The sequence below is a fragment of the Erythrolamprus reginae genome, chromosome Z (assembly GCF_031021105.1).
Source record: "Erythrolamprus reginae isolate rEryReg1 chromosome Z, rEryReg1.hap1, whole genome shotgun sequence".
Taxonomy (NCBI): domain Eukaryota; kingdom Metazoa; phylum Chordata; class Lepidosauria; order Squamata; family Dipsadidae; genus Erythrolamprus; species Erythrolamprus reginae.
Genome location: NC_091963.1, coordinates 51,320,445 through 51,337,031, shown reverse-complemented (window position 1 = coordinate 51,337,031; position 16,587 = coordinate 51,320,445). Strand labels below are relative to the sequence as shown.

Here is a 16,587-nt window from a genome sequence, read left to right as displayed (position 1 = left end):
CCTGGCTGGGCCCAGAGGGAGGAGTTCCTGTCTCTGAAATGTGCCAAGCTGGATTTCAGGCATGGCACCAGCCACAACCCCAGGGAAGGAGGGCTGTAATGGCTATTATAGCCAAGAAAACCTTCAGCCTACGCAGACTCACTGCTCCTGAGATTGCAGGTTGTGAGTCCCTTCTTGTGAACTTGGACCTAGTGGTACAGGTGGGCTTGTTAATCACGTACCTGTCTCTCAGCTGCGTGTCAACAGCCCTGCCTGTGCTACTTGAGGAAGATGCCAGGTTGGCCGTAGAGTTCCCCAAATTTATCATCTTGGCATATTTTAACCTACTGTCGCTTGGCGAATCTTCTGGGTTGGCACAGGAGTTCGTGGCCATTATGGCAGCCTTGGACCTGACTCAAGTAATTCAGTGTCTGACTCATGAGGTGGGGACACACTCCTGACATTGTATTCCTCTCAGAGCAGTTGAGTAATGATCTGAGATTAAGGGGCTTAAATATCTTGCCTTTGTCATGGTCAGATCATTTCCTGTTATGGCTTGATTTTAAGGCTTCAATCCTCTGCCACAGGGAGGTGGAACCAATTAAGTGGTTCCGCCCCAGATGTCTGATGGACCCAGAGAGCTTTCAGAGGGCACTTGGGTTTTTGCCAGATTTGCTAGTGCACAGTTTGGCAGAGTCCCTTGCTGCGGCCTGGAATGCAGCAGCAGCAGGGGCCCTTGACCAGATTGCGCCATTGTGACCTCTCTGTAGTAGTAGACCTCGAAGAGCTCCCTGGTTTACTGAGGAACTCTGGGGGATGAAATGCTAGAAGAGGTGCAGTACCGAAAGTCTAGAGATGCAGTGCAGAAAAAGTAAATCTGACTCCGACCGAACACTTTTAAGAGCTTATATTATCCCAGCGATTGATTAGGTCCCACAGAGTTGGCCTTCTCTCTGGGTCTCGTTGCCGAAACAATGCCGTCTGGCGGGACCCAGGGGAAAGGCCTTCTCTGTGGTGGCCCCGACCCTTGGGAATCAGCTCCCTCCAGAGATTAGGACTGCCCCCACCCTTCTTGCCTTTCACAAACTTTTGAAAACTCATCTATGTCACCAGGCATGGAGGAACTGATATATCCTTAGCTGCCTTTGACTTTATGGATGTGTGTTTGGGTTGTATGGCTATTTTTAATAAAGCTTTTTTAAAAGACTGTTTTAACATTGGATTTGTATATGATATTTTATTGTTGTGAGCCGCTCCGAGTCCTCGGAGAGGGGCAGCATACAAATCTAATAAATAATAATAATAATAATAATAATAATAATAATAATAATAATTATATTAAGACTTATAAAGTGGTGCTCAAGGCAGCAAGATGCGCATATCATACCGCCTTGATTGCATTAGCAGAGTCTCACAGCTGCCCTATTTAGGGTGACTCATTCAGTTGACGAGCCCTTGCAGGGTAATGTTGAGGACTTTAATAGGTTTTTTGCTGATAAAATTGCTCAGATCTGTATGGACGTTGACTCCAATTGGAATGCCGTGTCGGCTGACAATGAGTCAGTCAAGGTGACAGGGGCCCATCCTAGTCCATCTGTTTTGGGAGAGTTTGATCTGATGAAGTGGACAAGGCCATTGGAGATGTGAGTTCTGCCACATGTTTGTTGGACCTGTGTCCCTCCTGGCTGGTTTCAGTAAGCAGGGAGATGACACGGAACTGGGTTCATAAGATTGTCAATGCTTCTCTGTGGGAGCAGTCCTTCCCTTGTAGGGAACCACTTGTGCGCTTCCTCCTCAAGAAGCCTTCCCTGGCCCCTGTTGTATTTAACAACTCTTGCCTGGTCTCCAACCTTCCCTTTATGGGGAAGGTTGTTGAGAAGGTGGTATCACTCCAGCTTCAGCGGTCCTTGGATAAAGCTGATTATCTAGGCCCTCGACAGTCAGGATTCAGGCCCGGCTACAACACAGAAACTGCTTTGGTCACACTGATGATTTCTCGTGGGCCCAGGATAGGGGTTTATCCTCTATCCTGGTGCTCCTTCACCTCTCAGCAGCTTTTGATACCATTGACCCTGCTAAGTTTCTGCAACAACTGGAGGGATTGGGAGTGAGAGGCACCATTCTACAGTGGTTCTATTCCTATCTCTCTGGTTGGTCACAGTCAGTGTTAGCAGGGGGTCAGAAGTTGGGTCCTAGATCTCTCCCTTGTGGAGTTCCTCAGGGATCTGTCCTTCCCCCCTACTGTTTAATATCTACACAAAACCTCTGGGTGAGATCATCCGAGGGCATGGGGTGCATTACCATCAGTATGCTTATGATACTTAGTTATACATCTCCACCCCATGTCCACTCAGTGAAGCAGTGGAAGTAATGTGCCAATGTCTGCAGACTGTCAGGGCCTGGATAGCTGCTAACAGGTTCAAACTCAATCCCAACAAGTCGGAGTGGCTGTGGGTACTGCCTTCCAGGGACTCATCCATCTGTCCATCCATTACCCTGTGGGGGAATTGCTGACCCCTCAGAGAGAGTTTGCAACTTGGGCGTCCTCCTCAATCCACAGCTGACTTCAGAACACCATCTTTTGACTGCAACGAGGAGGGCGTTCACCCAGGTTCATCTGGGATGCCAGTTGTGGCCCTATTTGGATTGGGAGTCTGCTCACAGTCACTCATGCCCTTATCACCTCGAGGTTCAACTACTGCAATGCTCTCTACATGGGTCTATCTTTGAAGAGTGTTCAGAAACTGCAAATCGTTCAAAATGCAGCCGCACGAGCGGTTATGGGCCTTCCAAGGCATACCCATATTTCTCCAGCATTCCATGGACTGCATTAGCTGCCAAGTAAGTTTCCAGATGCAATTCAAAGTGTTGGTTATGACCTATAAAGCCCCACATGACATCGGACCAGATTACCTCCGGGACCACCTTCTGCCACATGACTCCCACCGACCAGTTAGGATCCACAGAGTCAGCCTTCTCCAAGTCCCGTTAACTAGACAATATCATTGGGCAGGACCTAGGGGAAGAGCCTTCTCTGTGGAGGGGCCAGCTCTCTGGAATCAGCTCCCCCTGGAGATTCGCATTGGCCCCATCCTCCTTGCTTTCCATAAGAGACTGAACACCCATTTATGCCACCAGGCCTGGGGCCATTAGACCCTAGCCTCCTGGCCAATGAGTGTAGAATGTTTTGCTGTGTGAATGGTAATGAATGATTTTAATTTTTAAAAATCTTTTTACTATATTAATTGGATTTTTAGATATGTATATGGTATATTGTTTTTGACATGTTGTGAGCCACCCCAAGTCCTCGGAGAGGGGTGGCATACAAATCCAATGAATGAATGAATGAATGAATGAATGAATGAATGAATCAATCAATCAATCAATCAATCAATCAATAAATGAATAAAATCTCAATTCAATATCTCAAAACAATTACTCCCCCCCTTACCATAAAACAACAGTAACCAGAAATTAGATTTAAAAAAAATACAGGTACTCAAGAATAAAAATAAAAGAACCATCCGGATCAATCTCTCCAATGTAATTATAGAGGTAGCAAGAGACTCCAGATCACACAAATAGTCTCAGTCTGGTCAGTATAGGTCTTAGTTCTGTAAAACCAACAAGAGCAGTATATGTGAGGGAAAGGAGAGGTGGAGAGTCAAGATATAGTTCCCAAGTTGAAGGCACAATAAAAGTCAAGTTCCAAGGATTAAAAGTTAATCGGAGCAACGCTGTTAATGTACGGCCCAAAGTTGATGTTAATATTCTGGAAATTCTGTCCCTTGTTAAATTAAAAATTTCCCTGTGCCAGAGGCTCTTGATATTATTATCCTGTCCGGCAAACATAATTAGCATAAGGATCATAGCTAGCATGCTGAAAACCACTAGCAAAGATGGTAATTAATTCCAGTCCCAGGGCAACAATGTGGGTTTCTCCTTGGAAATCATGTCTCCAACCATGTCAACATATCTCTGCTTCTGCAGCTGTCCCCCTTGCCTTTGAAATAAGACTTGGATCTAACCACTTCAATGACTCTGCCCATTGTCATCCATTTTCTGGTGTGGGAGGGTTCTTGATGATCTTCTCTTCCGCCTCCAGTTATCTCAGTTTGACTGTCCAAGATGTTATTTCAGCTTCTTGCTGCTCTCCGGCTTCCCGGAGTTGTTCTGATGATGTTCAGGGGCTTTCAATAACTCCCCCTACTCCTCAGGCTTTCCAGGCGCCCTCATACTTGTCACTCAGTCTTACACCCTCTTACTTGCTCCAAATGCCATCTTTTTCTGTCCCTCACATCTGATCTTTGGTGACTGGGGCTCTCTGCAACTTTCCTCACACACCCAGTGCTCCAACAGCAACAGCTATGAAAAGCCAGTATATTTACCCACACGGAAGGTAAGTCTAGTAGTGAATCTTTTTCCCCTTTCTGGATACTTTGATGGAATAAAGCCATACCGGTCTCACAGCTCCTACTTTCCCATCTTGCTACCGTGAACCAGAACCGATAGTGTTCTTATGAGGAAATAAATTTAGGATTTTTTTTGGGGGTGGGGGGTGTTTCCCAGCACCTTTCAATAGTTAATTTCTTCCTTGCTTTATCTATATCAAACTTCTTTGAAACTCTCTTATGTTTCAAAATTACTTTTGAGACTTCTTGGCTCAAGACCTATATGTAATATGTTATAATAACAATAAAAATAATATGTAACATGTTTTATTTATTGGCTTTTATTATTTACTGCATTGGCTGCTGATCAGTTTCCGGTCACAATTCAAAGTGTTGGTTATGACCTTTAAAGCCCTACATGGCATTGGACCAGAGTACACCCGGAACCGCCTGCTACCGCACGAATCCCAGCGACTGATATGGTCCCAGAGTTGGCCTTCTCTGGGTCCCGTTGACTAAACAATGTCGTCTGGCAGGCCCCAGGGGAAGAGCCTTCTCTGTGGTGGCCCCAGCCCTCTGGAATCAATCCTCCCCCGGAGATTAGAACTGCCCCCACCCTCCTTGTCTTTCGTAAACTATTCAACACCCACCTATACCGCCAGGCATGGGGGATTTGAGGCATCTTTTCCCCAGGCTCTTTATATTTTATGTTTGGTATGTATGTGTTGTTTGGTTTTAATACGATAGGGTTTTATATATTTCTTTTTAATATTAGATTTGTTTCACTATAATATTGTTTTTATCATTGTGAGCCGCCCCGAGTCTTTGGAGAGGGGCGGCATACAAATCTAATAAATTATTATTATTATTATTAATTATTATTATTTCTCCCCCACCCCCCAGAATGACATACCAAACAGAGCAACAAAACTCTGAAACTTGTGAAGAGGAACAAAAAGTACAAAACTCTGAATCCTGCCAAGAGGAACAGGATTTAGTAAATGTGCTTAACTTTGATCTCAGGCAAATTGAAAGCTTAAATATTAGAATCCCATGTTCCATTTGTGAAGAAATGGTGTACATAAGTCAACTTTTTCATCACAAAAAAGTCCACCAAGCTCAAGCTGTTCTAGATTATCAGTGGCCATATGTGGAGCCTATAGATATTAAAAAAAGTATCCTTCGGAGAAAGCAGCTCATTTTAAGTTTGCAAAAAACTGCTCAATATCCTGAACGAGAGATAGAAAAGACTGGTTGTTCCATTGATCTTCTGAAAGAGAGCATCAAAATTACTCCATACTTTTGCATCGATAACATTGTTCAAAGTTCGACGTATATTAAAGAAGTAAGCAATCCACTGATTAAAGCTGTAGCAATTTGTCAAGATAAAAATGTTGTTTGGCACACAGAAATGGAAGATGTGTTTATTGTACTAGATAAATATGGGCACAAGAAAGATACTTGCTTATTTGGACTCTTTGATGGAAGTAATGGAATTTCTGCTGCTCAGTTAACTTCAGATGAACTTCCTCTTTTACTTCTTGACCAGATTTCTCATAATGATTCCTCTTATCAGATCAGTGATGCTGAAAAAAACATGCTTCATTCTTTTTGCACTATTTTTAAAAAAGATTATGAAATAAAGGAGCAAGTATTTGCTATTGCAAAAAGCAGAAGCCAAAAGTCACAACCAAATAAGTATGAATGGATTCACAGAGCATTTGCAAAAGCTTTTTGGAGAATGGATAAGCTTTTACGTCTTGGACGAGGTGAAGTTTCCAAAATTCGCTGGAGTAGCTGTACAACTGCCGTATGTTTAGTAGAAATGGCAAGCAACATAAGACAAAACCAAGAACAAGAAGGGGAAGAAACAATTGAAACAATAAATGATAATGAGGAGCACAACTTCATGCAACATGAGAAGGGACTACCTAAAACAAACAGAATAATAAGAAGTATCATAGAACAAAAAGTAGACGAAATTATGAAGCAACTGGAAGAGAAATCACTTGAAAGAGTAAGTGATGGGGAACAAAACAACACAAAACAAGAGGAAGAGTCTAAAACAGAACTTGACCAAGAGGAGCTACTTACAAGAATCTGTCATAGAAAGAGACAAAACAACATAGAGCAAGAGGCAGGTTGTCTCACAGAACATCCTCAAGAACTATTTACAAGTATATATGATGGAATGACAAAAACACTCATAAAGTCAGAAGATAATGAGCAACCGGAAAATCTTAAAGATGAGATCCAGGAAGAAGGTTGGATTGAAAATAATGATACTTCAGATGAAATTGATGGTATAATGCATATTGCTAACATTGGTATGTATAAAGTCTTAACTTTCAGAATATTATGTTTCCCTCCCACTCTCCCATTTAGTTTCTCTGGGTGATACACAACTGTTAGCTATTGAACTCTAGAATTATTCTAGGAATAAATCTAAAATAGTCATTTATTGTATTGATTGTACAATCCTGAATTTTTCAGCAGAACTTTCCTAATAATTTATGGTATTTTATAATCTATAAAGTTTTTTTCTAAATATATTTGTTAGTTTAGTTCAATTATATGACAAATAATTCTGGTTAGTATTGATTTATCTGAGCAAATCATAACTTGAATTATGAGTGATCCCTATTACATTGAACAGGTAGTCCTCGACTTACAATCATTTATTCTATGTTCAAAATTAGTTGGCGCTGAATGAAGGGCCAATCCTCAAAGTTATGTCTGTTGCAGCACACTATGATAATATGATAAAAAATTAAGTGCTTGGCCGTACCACAAGCCATTCAATTCCTCCCACCTGTCTATCTCCCCTATCTGTGTCCTTTTGGCCCAGTGCTATTTGTGACCTTTATTGCCCTAGCTGAGCTTTGCCATTTCTTGCTTTCAATGCTGACCAAGAATGTGCAGCCTGGCATATCAACTATGTCCACATCAGATTTTTGTCCCAAAGTTGCATGTAACAGTTTCTTCATGAGACCCAGAGAAGATGGCTTCATTGGCCAACAGCTGCCTTGTTAAGAGTCAGGGCAGGCATACCTTGTCAGCAGCAGAAACAGAACTTGGTGAAGGTCAGATAAACACAGGGAAGCACGGTCCACACAGAGCACGTGATGAGGGTTATTGTGGTTAGAACTGGTTCAGGGTGTTGAGGTTTCCTGGAGCGCTGCACATTTGGTGCTTCAGGCAGCTTTACAGTTATATTATGCCAAGAAGCCCTTGACTAACTGAGTGGCAAGCAGCACCAGAGTCTTGTGTTTGAGGAACATCTTGCTGACCAGGGCTGGCTAAAATGACAGAGACTGGGGGGAAATGAGATAGGTAGATGGGGGAGTTGGAAAAGAGGCAGTCCCTTACCATACTAGGGCTTGGGAAGAGCCAGGCCTGAAATGGTTTGGATTAGTATGGGTCCCCAACTACTTGATGGAATTTAGTTAATAACAGCAACAGGATATGCCAGGACTGCCATTGCTAAGTGAGTACATTACTTACTGATGGAAATTCAAATCCAAGTTGTGATTGTAAGCAGAGGACTACCAGTAACAAATCATATTGCCTTCACTCACAGTAGTGTACAGTGATACCTCATCTTACAAACTGAACTTGTTCTGTGACGAGGTTCGTAAATAGAAAAGTTTGTAAGATGAAACGATGTTTCCCATAAGAATCAATGTAAAAGCAAATAATGTGTGTAAACCCATTAGGAAAATCCAAACTTTAAGGCTTAAAAAAAAAAGCAGTGGGTAGACAAAGTGAAGGCTAATGGAGTGGAGACGGACAGCAAGGAGAAGTGAGGAATGGAGATTCTAACGATGGCTAACGACGCCTGAAATTGCTCCCAAAATCACCTGTCCAAAAGCTTCCTACTCACCAAATCGCTCCCAAAATCACCTCTCCAAAATCTTCCTATGCCACCCCAAATCGCTCCTAAAATCACCTCTACAAAAGCTTCCTACGCCACCCCAAATCGCTTCCAGTCTTCCAAAATCACCTCTCCTTTCAAAACACCTCGTTTCTCCTTGCTGCCTTTCTTCACTCCATTTGCCTTCATTAAGACCTCGATTTGGGTTGCATAGTAAGCGTTTGCCTCATTTCTGCTTGCTGCCTTTTATCAATCCATTTGCCTTCATTAAGACCTCGATTTGGGGTGGCATAGTAAGTGTTTGCCTCATTTCTCCTTGCTGCCCTTCTTCAATCCATTTGCCTTCATTAGGACCTCGATTTGGGGTGGCATAGTCAGTGAAAAAAGGCAGCAAGGAGAAACGAGGCAAACGCTTACTATGCAACCCAAATCGAGGTCTTAATAAAATCAAATGGAGTGAAGAAAGGCAGCAAGAAGAAACGAGGTATTTTGAAAGGAAAGGTGATTTTGGAAGACTTTGGAAGCGATTTGGGGCGGCATAGGAAGCTTTTGGAGAGGTCATTTTAAGAGCGATTTGGTGCATAGGAAGCTTTTGGAGACGTTAATATGGGAACAATTTGGGGTGGCGAAGGAAGCTTGGAGAGGTGATTTTGGGAGCGATTTGGGGTGGCATAAGAAGATTTTGGAGGCGTGATTTTTGCAGCGAGATGGAGCGAAGGAAGCGGTAGGTTAGGGGGGATTTTGGCAGCTGCGGGGAGCAGAGGAAGTGGAGGGTTAGAGAGGAAAGTGGCAGGGAAATGGGGCAGCTCCGGAGTTCCCCGCCTCGGGACTGCAGGTGCAAGCAAAAGGAGGCGGGGAATCCCACCTGGGGCGGCAAGCAAATGGAAAATCCTGGCGGTGGCTGTCACAAGGCAGTATGAGAGCACACGCGCAGTAAGAGAGCACACACACCCGGGCTCGGATTCTTAAGGTGAAAATGGTTCTTAAGAAGAGGCAAACAAATCTTAAACACCGGGTTCGTATCTCGAAAATTTCATATGAAGAGGTGTTCGTAAGGCGAGGTATCACTGTATATTAGCCAAACATGTTTCGGAAAATTAAGCTATCACACAAAGATCTTTTTAAAAATGAAAGTAAAATAAATGTCTACATTTATTAGATGAGAGAAAGTAGCCTACAGAAATTTATTAGTTAACAGTGTTTTAAATTTGAATGAGAAAAGAGAATAATTTTTATAATCCAGGGGACAAAATTATAAGGAGATAACATGAGATAATTGATGCATACTGAAAGGAAAGATCTGAACTATTGTACTGTATTGAAGATTGAAGCTATATGACATTGCATGTTTGTATGTGTGGAGAAAAAAAAAACTTTTGCAGGAAGGGCCCAGTACTAAAAATGTCTACCTGCATAGTAAAATCGAAGGTATTTCCAATGCTGATGAGAGATTGGGATATGCAGGTAGGTCAAGTGTACTGGTGCCATGTAGTCCTCTTTACGAATGCACACCAGATGGTTTTGAGCATGTGCATCTTGAATTTGCAATAAGCCAAATAGAAATTGAGTCATTTTAGATCCAGAATGACCCTCCAACCCCCCTGGTCCTGGGTACAAGGAATAAGATTGAGTAAAAGCCCTGACCTTCCTGATCAGGGGGCACCTGCTGAACAGGATGAATGTCCAGCAGGTGCTCTTCCATCTGCTTGCCTCTTCCATTTAGATGGGTCCCTGGAAGTGGTACACAGAATAAAAAACGTTGGGGGGGGGGGAGGAACTTGAGACTAACCCATAGCAGATGGTGTTTATTACCCAGAAATTGTCAGTGGTCAGGGCCCAGCATGAGGTAGAGGGCTTAATGCCCTCCAATGGGAGAGGGTCTATAAGTGACCTACCACTTACCTCCATGGGGGAGCCATCCCCTGCCTGAACTCCAGAAGGGATGTTTAAACCCCCATTCCCTGCTAGCCTTGTCCTGAGGATAACATGGCAGAGAGACATACTGACTTGATCCCTGGGATAGTTGAAGGACTGGTCAGGCTAGTGAATGGGCCACCAGAAGTAATGCAATTGGTGATGAGATGCTTTGCGTTGAATGGTTGGAAGGATATTGTCTTTATATTCGATGAGTATGGGCTCCAGTGATTCTCCGAAAAAGTTTTTGCCTTTAAAGGCTAATGCCACCAAGCACCATTTGTGACAAGTCTCAACTGACCACTGCTTCAGCCAATTCATGTGTCAGGCGACCATTGCTGAAGCCATTACCTGGAGGAATATAGGGTGGTATCTGACAGAAATTGACAGGTAGCGAATATTTTGTTGAGGTCTTGCTAGGCATGGAGATATATTCCTCCATTTGTCTGATCCAGATGAGAGCCAACCAGGCAAAAAAGGAAGAGGTAGAGCCTTAATCACCCAGGCTGCTGACTAGTGCATTCTTTGGAGGGGCTGCTATATCGTACGGTCCTCCGGCTTTAACAATTCATCCGCCTCTTTCGATAGCGTAGCTGAGGGATGTAGACAGCGGTGGGCCACCATTCCCGGCATTAACGGAATGGGCCTGGAGTGCAGGAGCACTTGCGTACATGGTGCATGCACCTGACACAGGATTTGGCTTCTGCACATGCACAGAAGCTGAATCTTGTGCAAGGACATGTGCGTGAGAAATTTCTAGGGGGATTTTGCTTCCGGGCATGCACAGAACTTATGGTTGGGGGTCACCACAACATGAGGAATTGTATTAAAGGGTTGTGGCATTAGAAAGATTGAGAATTACTGCAAATGATTTAAAAAATCAGAATTTGACTAGAAACTATGAGACTATACCATATACCATATATACTTGAGTATAAGTCGGCCCGATTATAAGCCGAGGCACCTACCTTTGCCTCAAAAACTGGGAAAATTTATTGAGTTGAGTATAAGTCGAGGTGGAAAATGCAGTGGCTATTGGTAACTTATAAACGTATCTCTATCTTCTCCTGTTAATATTGTTGTATCTATTCCCCCTAGAAATTCTATAACCATATCCCTATCCATCTCTACCTCTTCATATAATTTCTCATAAAATGTTTATGCTATATATTTTTTGTCAGTAATAGTTGTTTTCAGATTTCCAGTTGATTCATACAATGCTATTGTTTTATCTCCTTTCCGTTGGGCTAATTTTTGTTAATCAGGCTAATCTCCCCAGTTTGTTTGCAGATTCAAAGTATTTTTGTTTGGCAGTTCTCAATTTCCAAGAAATTTCTTCCTGTGTTATTAGATTTATTTCATTTTTAATAATATTCAAGTCTCCTAATACTTTACAATTGTTTGGCTTATCTTGTAAAATTTTCTCTATTTTTTTGTAACTTTGTTGTTAATTTATCCAGTTTTTTCCTTTGGTTTCTCCTCTTAATGACATCCTATGTAAATTCCCCTTACGTAGGCCTTCATATTGTCCCATGTATTCTGAAGTGAGATGTTACCATCATTATTAATTTGAAGAAAATATCCTAATTCTTGTTGCATTATTTTAATGAATTCAGTTTCTTTAATGATCGCATGATTCATTATCCATCTTGGTTTCATTCTCCTGGTTAGTTCTCTCTATTTCAATAATGGAGGATTATGATCAGCCCAGGCATTAGGAAGTATCTCTATATCAAGCATTTCATTAATAAATTCCACATTTGTGAAGGGGCTTTGAGAGGGCTTTCGTCGAGGGCTGTCAGTGAAGGGGTTTCAAGAGGGGCGGAGTAGGTGCTCCCGAAGCACTCAGTGAAAGTGCTCTCAGTGAAGGGGCTTCGAGAGGGCTTTCGTCAAGTGCTTCAGGAGCACCTGGCCCGCCCCTCCTGCAGCCCCTTCACTGAGAGGGCTTTCACCGAGTACTTCAGGAGTGCCTGGCTCACCCCGCCTGCAGCCCCTTTGCTGAGAAGGCTTTTGTCGAGCGTTGTCAGTGAAGGGGCTGCAAGAGAGGTGGGGCAGGTGCTCCCGAAGAACTTGGTGAAAGCGCTCTCAGCAAAGGGGCTTTGAGAGCGCTTTTGCCGAGTGCTTTGGGAGCACCTGGGCTGCCCCTCCTGCAGCCCCTTCACAGAGAGGGCTTTCATTGAGCACTGTCAGCAAAGGGGTTGCAGGAGGGGTGGGGCAGGTGCTCCCGAAGCACTCGGCGAAAGCGCTCTCAGCAAAGGAGCTTTGAGAGGGCTTTTGTTGAGCGCTTCGGGAGCGCCTAGCCCACCCCTCCTGCAGCCCCTTCGATCAGAGGGCTTTCATTGAGCGCTGTCAGTGAAGGGGCTGACAGAGGGTTTTCATCGAGTGCTGTCAGTCCCTTTGCTTAGAGGGCTTTCATGGAGCGCTCTCAGCAAAGGGGCTTTGAGAGGGCTTTCGTCAAACGCTTCGGAAACACCTGCCCCGCCCGTCTTGCAGCCCCTTTGCTGACAGCACTCCACAAAAGCTCTCTCTGTAAAGGGGCTGACAGCACTCGATGATAACCCTCTGTCAGCCCCTTCACTGACAGTGCTCGATGAAAGCCCTCACTACCGAAGCGCTCAGCGAAAACGCTCTCAGAGAAGGGGCTTCAAGAGGACTTTCACTGAGCACTTCGGTAGCGCCTGGCCCGCCCCTCCTGCAGCACCTTCTCTGAGAGGGCTTTCATTGAGCGCTGTCAGCAAAGGGGTTGCAGGAGGGGTGGGTCAGGCGTTCCCAAAGCGCTTGGCGAAAGCACTCTTGCAGCTCCTTTGCTTTCACCGAGCGCTTCGGGAGCACCTACCTTTGCTTCAGCCGGGGAGAGGCAGTACCTGCCCCGTCCCTGCACAGCTCGCTTGCTCGCCCAAATCACCACTGCCTGCCGGTCTCCTGTGGGCACCCTCTGCTCAGAACTGGAGTCCCTGCCGATGGTTGGGCCATCACAGCGCCCGAGTGCCATCAGTGACTGAAGTATAAGTCGAGGTTGGATTTTTCAGCACATTTTTGGTTCTGAAAAACTCGACTTATACTCAAGTATATACGGTATTTGACTTGAAACTATGGTACTATACCATGTATGCATACAAATACACATAAGGGTACTGTTATAGTATTGCATTCAGATTGTTAAACATCCATACAGCTATGCTAAAATTAGGCTTTATTCAAGATATGTAAAAGTATTGTGCTGACAAACAATACTTGAACCTCTTGTATAGTCTTCAAAATTATATATTGATTTTTTAAAACATTTTTAGGTAATGTTCATGCAGTTTTATGCAAAAATGGAAAGAGCTATTGGCTTACTAAAGAACACTCCATGTACTCCATAGAGGAAAGGAGACGTATTCTTCAGAATGGTGGATGTATCAGCAGTAATGAGCCTAAAGGACTAATAGAAGGACTAGTAAAAAATACTCGTGGTCTTGGCCATCACGGAAACCCAAAGATGAAGAAAACAGTTATTCCTGTACCAAATACAATCTCTTTCTCTGTTGATAACTCATGTCAATTTCTTATTATAGCAACTAATGGACTTTGGGAAGTTTTGGATAAAAGTGAAGTTGTACTATTGACAGTAACATTATTTTCTGCTTACTTAGCAAAATATCAACATGCCCAATTGATGAAAAGTTACATTCCCAATGCTTCAAAATTATCCTTGGAAGATCAATTCTATTCATGGTATATGAATCGTGATTTTTTCCCCGAATCAGATTTAGGCAATGAAAATGAAAATGAACTAAGTTTTCAGTTAAAGCTCCCAATTAACAACAGCACAGAAGAAAAAGTAGTCCAGTCAAAAAGCTGTACTATTTCTACAAAGCAACTCTCAGAAAATTCTTTAGAAACACTAGTTAATGTTCCAACATCTTCAAAAGAAAATACTCCACCAGGCACTAAAGTAACCCCCACAAAAAGTAACAAAAATTCAGAAGATCTGATATCTGAAAGTCATGAATTTTTACAGATATCTGAAGATTCAGAAACAGATTCTAGAAAATTTTACAATCTTGCAGCGAAGTATATTACTAAGCACTTAGTAAAAGCTGCTCTTAAAGCAGGTTCTAGAAATAATGTTTCTGTACTGCTAGCTCTCTTAAATGGATGTGATAAGGTACCCACTGACTTGCTAATGGGAAAAACAGAGTAAGAAATACTGACATAATGCATAAAAAAATAAATGTGTTTAAAAAATGATTACCATGTTGTTTTAAAAGAATGATTGCCATTATTTCCTTTTTATACCACTTTATTCAAACCTGAGCATCTCAATATAAAACTAAACACTGATGAACCGCCATTTTCATTGCTAAGCTCAAATTATTGCAAAATTACATCTGCACATGTAAGTTTTTGCTAACGATTAAACATTTAAATAGATTAAATCATCTTTTCTGACACTTAGTAGATTTCATATAATAAAAATAACTAAAGAATTAGTGCAATATACTGGACACATCAAAATAAAATGGACTTTGGAAAAAATGTTGCAGAATTCATTACAGTAGTATGTTACAGGTACAGGAGCATATTTTATTACTGTTCTATCCATGAAGGAAGAGCATAATCTTCCTTGCAATCTGTGGAAAAAGAAATGTTAGCTCTTTAAAGTAACTGTACATATAGTATACTTTAAAGCAACTCTTAAATAATATAGCATATAAAAGATATAGATTACAATGCAGTACCCTATTTACAGTACATTGACATCTCAATTTAAAATCAAGTTGAATGTACATAATTGTTAGTGCTCTGACCAGTTACATTCTTAGGGAAAAGGTAAATGTGTTAATAGTCAACTCTGATTAAACTCAAAATCACCTAACTAGTTTTTGTAAGATGTGTCTCAATAGTTTGTTAGGATATATATTATGTTGCATCAGAAGTTGAATTCATTGGTTGTGATATTTTAAAAGCAAGAAAAATGTGTGAAGCTTAATTTTTTTTAAAAAAAATGAAGTGGGTTTTGACAATTTATATATAGTGTAATAATTAAAGAAAACCAATTGTTCTGCAAACACAGGGTCAATAAAATTGTTAGTTTCACATATTTCACTTAAATTATGAAACTCTGGAATGTATATTTAAATGATAATTACCCACTTAAACATTTTACATAAATATTGTTAATAAGCTTACAGGAAGTTCATAAGATATATTAACTCTCCTCCTCCCCCGAAAAAAATCACAAATGAAGAATCCAAATTTTATTCATTTCACTTTAACAGTAACCAATATCCAATACTTGAGGAACTAACTGGTTAACTGCAGATCCATGGGACAGTTTAATCTCTATTCCTAATGACATGTAATCCAGTTAAAAATCTCTTAACTAAAGCAGGTTTAACCAGCTTCTTTCTCCACCCCGCCCCTTTGTTGAAACATAACAGCCAGTGATGCATGCATATTATTAAAAATTAGGACAAAATCATTCTGTATTAGAAACAACTATTTTGTAAGTCTCTTCAGTTTTGGAAACTGTATTGGGCCAGGTTAAATACTCCAAATTCCATTGTTATTAACAAGTTAGGAAGTGGAAGAATATTCAAAACAGTTTAGTTGCTACAACATTGACTCTTAGTTGGATGTGTTGGTTCAGTAAGATCTACTCCTCCTCTTCCTTTATCAGAATTAGCTCCCGCATTCTGTGGTTCATTCTTCGTCAACTTTTTAGCTATAAAAATATAGCAAAATTAGTATGTATATGTGTGTGTGTGTGTGTGTGTGTATGTATGTCTGTGTTTGTGTGTATGTCACATGTTTTTGCTGAATTTGAAAATTAAGAGAGACTAGGATAGATCTATATATTTTAAAAGCATTAGCTGTCTATATTTATAGCTAATAGCACTATACAGCATAGTCAATCTTTTTTATTCTGACTAGCCTACACAAATTAATGAAGTTTACCAGATCTTACACAGGGTTTCTCAAATATGCCTGTTTTAACTTGCCATTACCAGCAGCTAGCTCTTATAACTATACCATATTTCATACCATATGGTACTTTTTGGCAGCACACATGAATTTCTTCTTCAAAAGATCTAACACATTATGGAGTTACTTCAATATAGCTTGTCCATGTATAGTTTAAACGTTCCCATTATGATTCACTGTGACTTATTTTAAAAAATATGTTGAAAAAATTCATGGTTTATCACAAAGTGGTCAATAAGTCAATTTTTCTATATAAATTGCCAAGATCCCTGGAAATAGAAATGCTGCAATAATTGGACAATAAATTAATACAATTTAATAGAAATAAAATAATAAATTTTACTTAGATTATGTCTCGTTCAAATTAATTTTTCTGCTTAATATAATTTTAAATATTGAGGATTACTTTTAGTTCTAATTTTCTTTTCTAACCTTAATAATATAGGATTATATTCATTT

At 41.2% G+C, this 16,587-nt stretch overlaps 1 protein-coding gene and 1 long non-coding RNA gene across 4 annotated transcripts in view; one reads left to right on the top strand and one right to left on the bottom strand.

Annotated features, from left to right (window-relative positions):
• Window positions 1–14,391, top strand: part of PP2D1 (protein phosphatase 2C like domain containing 1) — a 38,195-nt gene extending 23,804 nt beyond the window's left edge. For 2 of the 3 annotated variants that reach the window (XM_070727249.1, XM_070727250.1), the window contains exons 2-3: window positions 5,274–6,697; window positions 13,449–14,391. In XM_070727249.1, coding sequence (XP_070583350.1) covers window positions 5,275–6,697; window positions 13,449–14,344 — 2,319 coding nt within the window. In that variant the 5' untranslated portion in view covers window position 5,274 and the 3' untranslated portion in view covers window positions 14,345–14,391. The remainder of the gene's footprint in view (window positions 1–5,273; window positions 6,698–13,448) is intronic. The other variant, XM_070727252.1, reaches the window with a different exon arrangement.
• Window positions 14,392–14,425: 34 nt separating this feature from the next.
• LOC139153396 (uncharacterized) overlaps window positions 14,426–16,587 on the bottom strand; it is a 30,137-nt gene continuing 27,975 nt past the window's right edge. Inside the window, exon 4 of the long non-coding RNA XR_011556812.1 lies at window positions 14,426–15,868. This is a non-coding gene — a long non-coding RNA (uncharacterized lncRNA). The remainder of the gene's footprint in view (window positions 15,869–16,587) is intronic.